General features: G+C 30.2%; 1 protein-coding gene across 6 annotated transcripts; it reads right to left on the bottom strand.

Annotated features, from left to right (window-relative positions):
* Positions 1–533: 533 nt before the first annotated feature.
* Positions 534–6,085, bottom strand: LOC131943374 (uncharacterized). Of its 6 annotated transcripts, none has more exons than XM_059303501.1 (11): positions 6,069–6,085; positions 4,388–4,752; positions 3,863–3,931; positions 3,670–3,761; positions 3,198–3,369; positions 2,809–2,957; positions 2,230–2,370; positions 1,727–1,777; positions 1,188–1,342; positions 803–905; positions 534–643 (listed from the first exon to the last, which is right to left on the bottom strand). In XM_059303501.1, exons 2-11 carry the CDS (start codon positions 4,737–4,739, stop codon positions 545–547), a joined length of 1,383 nt encoding a protein of 460 aa, XP_059159484.1. In that variant the 5' UTR covers positions 4,740–4,752; positions 6,069–6,085; the 3' UTR covers positions 534–544. The 6 variants fall into 6 exon arrangements, with proteins under 6 accessions (XP_059159484.1, XP_059159476.1, XP_059159454.1 ...); XM_059303493.1 differs by having other exon boundaries at positions 6,063–6,084; XM_059303471.1 differs by having other exon boundaries at positions 5,995–6,072.
* Positions 6,086–8,043: the final 1,958 nt, after the last annotated feature.

Below are 8,043 nucleotides of genomic sequence, written 5' to 3'. Positions count from 1 at the left end.
AAATAATTCCCCGCTAAAACCCAGGTCTAATATGAGGTGTCAGTTAAATTAATAATCGTGGGTGTCTTTTTTTTTTAATAAAGAAAGAGAAGTAAAAGATAGGACACTGGGGTAGGGCGGGAGATAGAACTTATTTTAATTTGGCTAAAGCCATCAGTATAAAGAAAATAATTTCTTGGTAAAAACAAGTCGTAAATATATATTTTTTGGCTTTTTTTTAACAGCATAGAAGTTAGTGTTAACTGTTGTAACCAAGAACAACCACAAAAATCTTTAAAGAGAAAATTCCGAACCAAGGGAGATAACTCAAACATAAATATGTTCAACTATTTGCAAATTTTCCATTGATGTTATTAATAAGTGAAATTATGTCCTATATATCTTAATGTTTTGTAAATGTGTATGCAGTTGTTGTGTTCCCTACACCAATAGATGACATTAAACCACAGAAAGGTTCCCCACCCCATAGAAACAAACACAACTAATTAATATTAAAAAACAAAAACAATAACTATCAGCACAAAATAAAGAGAAACATTAGTATTTATTCAGTATCTGTCAAATCATCATTAGTTCCGGTTGTTTTCATCATGATGTGACTTCGGAGGGGAGATGTTTTATACTCAGGCCACTCAATCATATGCTACAAAAAAAGAAATAGTTATACATGTAATACCAGTGTTAAAATTTTGCAGGTGATGTTGGTTGAGAATGTCAAATTTGCATCTGCACATTTAGAAGTTTGTTTCAATTAAAATACAGAGTTGAAATACTTTATCCAGCCACCGTAGGCTAGTCATACCTTGTATAGAGATAGAAACTCTCTTGGCTGTGAAGTTAGGATTAGGTCCATCATAGTAAAACCAAGATCTAGCATCCTTAGACCACACCCAGGGAGCAACATCCTGTCAATCAGAAATTCAAATGACAAACTTTTTCTTCAATGTAATACTTTATTGTTTAAAATCACCCTTTCAGTCCTTGATGGCATCTGAATGTACCTCTGCCTATGTCCAGCAGTTTTTACTTACTAAGTCAGATACCCATCAGAGTTGGGTGGACATCATGCAGTCCAGCTCTAGAAAATTAATTTGAGACTTCGGACTCAGTCATCATGCGCTTCCAATGTTTCTGTGTACTGTCATAATTATTTGAAGTCAATAAAAGCTTGGTGTTAGAAGACTTACTCCATGATTGGGATTGTGCGTGCCCTCTTTTTCCTGAACAGCTGCCTCATAAAATTCATGAATGGTAGATGGTGTTCCAATGGTAAAATGTCTGCAATATCTTTTTTAGCCTGCAGTTTTACAAGAATTCTCTTGCTTGTGTCTATTGTTTTATCCTGAAATCATTATTTTAAAATTAGAAGCTCAAATATTTTACTTTTATAGTACACAACATGTATGTATTCTTTAATATATACTCTATTTATACAATTATAGGGTATTTTAAATAATAAAACCTCAGCAAGATAGTTTTTAAATATTAGAGAGAATTAAGCGAATTTCAACTTTTTTTTTTTTGTTAAAAAAAACAACAACAAACAAACTAAACATAATAATATAAGTCTTGTCAAAATAACTTGCCAGCCAAGTAAGTATTTCTATTTTCTCAGTTAAAAATTTCATTTAGAACCACATCATATATTTAAAAAAAAATTTTTTTCAAAGTAATTCTTTACTTGATGTAGAATTACACAGTAATATATTTAAAATGAAATTGGTACCCTTGCATTTTTGTAGGTGCGAAATGATGGAACAAAGGAAGTGTTATCAAACTGAAAACAAAACACTTTTTAAGTGAGTGAAATAAAAGAAAAACATGATACCATATCTAAATTATTTAGAACATAGCTAGTGAAGATTAAATGAATTAGTTTTTGGTGGGACCACAATATTAATAGTAAGATGGAAAAAATGTAACATGCTCAATTAGCAAAAAGAAAAAAACATTTATCTCTACTATAGAAATGATATGTGTACTTTTGTGTACTGATAAGCCATTGTCTAATTGAACAGTTTTGCTATTTTTAGCTTTCTGATATAAATATTTTGAATAAAAAAAAAACATTGTGGCACCCAATAAGGCTGTCTAGCAGTGATATGCTTTTGAAACTAATTAAATACAGTTTAGATTATAATATTTTGAAATATATCAATGACCAATTTTAAAATGTCTGTAGCTCATTCTAAATTATTCACTAAAAATTCATACAATTTTAAATATTACCTCTTCAATAAATGTTATGTCATATAAAAGGAAAAGAAAAACATCCACATATGAGAAGATGGATGTGTAGACTCGTTCTTTACTGTTGGGCGTTTGATGTGTCTCTTTTCTACTCGGTAGATTCTTTAAGTATGTTATCCTCTGGAATAGAAGTAGTTATTCAATTATAATTCATATATAATGTTTTAGATATTACATCCATCCCTCTGTAGGCCCCTGTAGGGTTGAAACATTTATATAATTTTTGATTGCTTGTTACCTAATTTTCTAATTAGGATACTGAAGCTGATATAATTTTAATAACAGTCAATTGTGTAGTTTAAAAAATGTGTATGTAAAAATGAGTGGTGGTACACAGAAAAGTGAATATTATATGTGAATCTCTAAATAGGTACAAAACTAAATACACATTTTTTAAACAAAACCTGTCTAAGTAGAAATTGATTTCTAAATAAGTTTAATTATATATTGTACAAATTTACAAACAACAGCAAAAACTACTTGCCTTGTAAAACTGATGTTTATAAAAATCAATGGGGTCATAATTAATAAATGTTCTCTTGAGATTTCAGTACATACCTTTTTAATTTTTGGATGACAAAAGAAAAAAAATTCAACTCTCCCATTTGATAGAATGACATCTTGGTGAGGAAAGTTCATAAAAATATAGTACATAAATTTCACATTATCATCCTTGCCACCCGTTAAAAATATACTGTACGGAACATCTGAAATTAGATTTCAACACAAGTTTACTAGTTAGAATTTATGTGAATTAACATTAATTCATTGTGCTTCTCAGAAAGACTGGTTTATAAATATAATAAAGGTTACTGTAAAACCTCTAAAAGGCCTTCAAAGAACAGTGCCATTGGCTGACCAATGAGAGGTCTATTAGTTAAACAAGATAGCATACAATTATAATGTAATCCATCATTAACAGAGAAAGTGTTGATGAAAAAAATTACCATTTTCATGTAACTGTGTATCTAATTGTAATAGTTTAAATACTTCAGATTCCATTTTTTCATAATTGGCAGTGGCACTACAATTTTTAGTGACATCTAATTTAAATAAATAATTCAGCATGTGCCATTTAACATGAAAAAACCTTGATCTTTCCATCTCTTCTTGTATTTCCTACAATGAAAAAACACTACAATTTCATTTTGTAATAAAGTAATAATAGTAACATAGTGAGTGTAATAATTGTGTGGCATGTATTGAATTTTTAAAGAACAAAGTTTAAAACATGTCTGTTTCTTTAAAAGCTTATTCTAAGGGGAGAAGGTATAAGCTTTTTGTTGCCTTTTAAGACATCTGCTTTTAATAAGGTACAAAAATGATTAAGAGGCTGGAGAGGGGAGACAATCAGCTAAAAAAAAAAACACCATTTAATCAGAATTATAACCACATGGTAAACTGGGTTATAAAACTTACAGATAAAGCATTTGCAAATATACTTTTTGTTTCGAGAGCAACAACTCTAGAAACACCTTGCTTGAGGAATTCTCTGCTCATCACACCTGAACCTAGACGGGAAGAAAAATTGTAAAACAATGTCAAAAATGTTACAGTGCAAATATATATTTCTAAACTTTTTATTATATTTACTTTATAAGTCTAAACTTACCAGCTTCTATTTCTAATATAGGGGATTTGGGATTAGCACGATTCTTTAAAACAAGGGTTACGATCTTTTCTACAAGAGAGAAAAATGATAATGTTTAAATAAAATTTTGCTTCAAATTCTCTTTCTCTACAAATTGGCTTAGTTAAAAAATTAATTTGATTATACTGTTGCTCATTTAATCAACATAGCAAGAAACAATGATATTATTAATTTACATCAAACAGTTGAAATGTGTACAAGTATAAGTAGCATGTAGAAGTAAAGTTTGTTTGATTCATTACAAACACTGAACTCAGTTTTTTAAATTACATAATGCTATTTTTAAAATTGCAGGCTTATTTTATGAAATTTTAAAATACATCTATTAGCATCATAAACAATTAATAGATGGTAAAAATGTATTCAGTGGGTGTTTGCTTGTCATGTATGGTATTGACATCGGATGAAAATGCTTAACCTGTCTTAGGAGTAAGTAAAATTAAATAATACTAAAATGAAAATAATTAATTACACAAGTTTAATTACCTGCAATCACTGGATCAAAAATATATGAAGATGAAACTTTTGTAAGAGATTGTACATATTCTAAATAAACGGACGGTTTGCCTTGTAAAGTTGTATGCATGTTTTCATTGGCATTTCTGGTATGAGTATTGACTTTCATTATATGCATGCTTATAAAATTTGATGTATGCAACACATGTGGTTTAAATATGTGATTTGTTTTGGCCAAAGAATTTATACTGCCATTGAACTGCTTGGAACACACAGGCATACTTGAACATTTTCTCTGACAGCAGGTCTGCCTAAATAACCTGATATACTTCCTGTACAGCTGTAACAACAGAATTTCTCTTCTATAGCTTGTTAACGCCATTTAATTGTTGATTCTGACAGAAGAAATGTAAAAAACAAATGTGTTACATTTTTTGAAAATTAATATTTAAGGGTCAAAGAGCTTAGGCCTACCTATTATAATTGTTGCAATGTAACTTAATGAAAGGTCCTGATACTAATATTTAAAGATGAATTTTGTGTATTGAATGGAGTTAGCAGAGTTGGACTCAAACATTACATAGAGTATACTAATACTTGATTGTGTATTTTTTTAAATTACTAAAATTAGGCCTTTATTTACATTTTACAAATTAGGACCAAGATGTATTTGATGTAATTAACAATTTAAGTAAACAAACAATATTTGGAAAAAAGGCTAGAATAATGTATCTTTCCCTTCATGCTAAACTGTTGCAAAAATTAAATAAAACAAACATAAAAAACCATTATAGCAAAAAGCTTTAAAAATTAAAATGCACTAAAAATAAGAAAATAAAGCTAATTTACTTTCTTTAATAAAAGCTTTTGTCAACACGACTAAAAAATATTTGCTTTAGTATTAACTCTTGTTATTTCCGATTAGTTTCAAAACCGTTTAATTAACTTTTAATGACTAATTTAACATCTAATTAAATTTAAAAAATTGATATTCATGCATTGTCATCGAAGATGAAGGTTTTTGGAAAATGTGAACAAAATTGCTGTATTAGAAGTTGGTCCAAAGTGAGCTACAAGATTTGCCACAAATAAAAGCTTGTAAAAACGGTAGGCCTAATTACTTAGCCTAAATAATTGGATTAATTTATTACTATGAAGTTGGTTATGGGTGGTACATGAATAAACATAACATTTGGTTGGATAGTTTTCACCTCCGCTCTCTACAATATTATTATTATTATAAATTCACACCTTCCCTCCTCCCTCCCCCTTAATTAAATGAAGTCACAGTTCAGTCACAAAAAAGAGAACAGTGATTGTGATCACTACTCACTGTCACTACAGTAAAGACTATGATTACAGTACAGTCAGTCACACAATGCAGCTCAATAGGACTTTGGATATGTTACTAGATCTAGTGTTTTAGATATGTCAATCAAGTAAACTCTAGTTCTTGGATATCACGTTGTTACACCATCCCACTCTCTCTGACTCTCTGAACCAGAAATTCTGAGAAATCCTTCATTCTTCAAACTTCACCCCAAGGCCAAACTAACTTTAAAAGACTAGAAAATCTAGAATTCTGAATTAGTTAGGAATTAGTTAAAGACTCTACATAGTTTTATTAGTTACATTACATAGATCTAGATCTACACGTCAAGATTTTGACTACAATAAATATGAGTAAAGTTGAATCAACTCAAACTCAAACGCTTTAAAACCGGAACTCAAGAAAACGAAAGTAAAAGCAATAACTGGGAGGTAATTCAAGTATCTGAACTTTAACCTTTTTAAAGACCTTTGAAACTTTGAGTTTGATACTCAAACAAAGCTGCAGCTAGACTTCTAATAATGATCAATAACTACTAGATTCTAGATCTAGATCTAGTAACTAGTTCTAGGGTCTGTAGAATCTAGATCTAGATCTATTTAGAGGTTTTTTTTTACAATTGATTAAAAATAAAATAGTAAAATTTCACGCCGTTATTGATGGCAGTTAAATATCTAGCGAAATGTGTTTATGCCGGAACGCAGGTTTTGCAAAATAAACAAAAACAATCTTTATCGTGTAAGTCACGTAGTGAAGTGCTCTTTCAGTTATTTAATATTTAATTACTAACTTAGTATTAGTAAATTACTGTTACTGTCAGAGGCGTACGAAGGGGGGGGGGGGGGAAGGCAGGGGTGCGGACAGCACCAAGTGTTTCTTCCAGACTTTTTTCTCCGGAAGGGGCACTGGAAATTTTCGGGGGGGGGGGGGGCGGTAGATTTTCTTGGGGGGGGGGGGGGCAGACACTGTTAAAAGTATATATTTTCTATATAAATTTCATTTCGTTCGGGGGGGGGGGGGGCCGTAAAAATTTTTAAGGGGAGAGATACCTGGAAGAAACTCTAACCGCACCGAGTGACACCATTTAGGGGGATGACACCATGTCAAAAAATAGCAAAATTAATATATACTATTATACTTATATCCTATAAAGAAAAATGATAATTTCACTTCATTAAATGATTAATTAGAGTGAATTAAATAGTTTTTTAAGAGTAAAGTGGACAAATCCCAACTCGGGTGGAGGGGGGGGTGACACCATGACGTAAACCTGCTAGTGATAAAGAAAACATGCAACATCCAGCTGAATTTATGGGGGTCGGCGTGGTCGAGTCAATAAAGCTCCATGGTTGATAAACCGAAAAGTCTCGAGTTCGAACCCTAGGGCAGTATATTGAATATATAAGTATATTGAATATATATATATATATATATATATATATATATATATATATATATATATATATATATATATATATATATATATATATATATATATATATATATATATATATATATTTTTTTTTTTTTATTTATTTATTTATTTATTTTTTTTCTTTCTTAAACTTCCCAGAAAATAATTAAACCTAAAGCCCTAAATTCCTTAGTAAATGTTACTATTGAATATTTATAATGTTTTGTTACTTATGCTTAATTTTTATCCTGCTTCTCTTTTCGCAGCTCTTTTCTTTTTTTCTCTACACTTTCCTCACATACTAGATCTACATAGTTAAAAGTTAGGCTATCCTTCCAGAGGCGTAGCGACCCTTCCCGGCGCCCGGGGACATACTTTCAATTTGGCGCCCCCCTCGGGAGCAAATTTTCGATTTGCACCCCCCCCTCCCCCTCGAACTTTTCATTTGCACCCCCCTCAAACTTTCGATTTGCACCCCCCCTCGAACTTTTCATTTGCACCCCCCCCCCCTCAAACTTTCAATTTGGCGCCCCCCCTAAGGTCGGCGCCCGGGGACATATGTCCCCCCCCCCCCGCCCCCCCCTCGCTACGCCTCTGTATCCTTCGCTGAGTACCGGCACCTATATTTTTACAAAAAAGCACTGTATAAATAAATAAATAAATAAATAAATAAATAAATAAATAAATAAATAAATAAATAAATATATATATATATATATATATATATATATATATATATATATATATATATATATATATATATATATATATATATATATATATATATATATATATATATATATATATATATATATATATATATATATATATATATATATATATATATATATATATATATATATATATATACTTATATATATATATATATACAAATTTACATGTATACATATATATATATATATATATATATATATATATATA

This window comes from Physella acuta, unplaced genomic scaffold (assembly GCF_028476545.2).
Source record: "Physella acuta isolate Inbredline_101_S28 unplaced genomic scaffold, ASM2847654v3 ptg000038l, whole genome shotgun sequence".
Lineage (NCBI taxonomy): Eukaryota > Metazoa > Mollusca > Gastropoda > Physidae > Physella > Physella acuta.
Note: the sequence above shows the minus strand (reverse complement) of the source record. Positions and strands in the feature narration are given on the sequence as shown.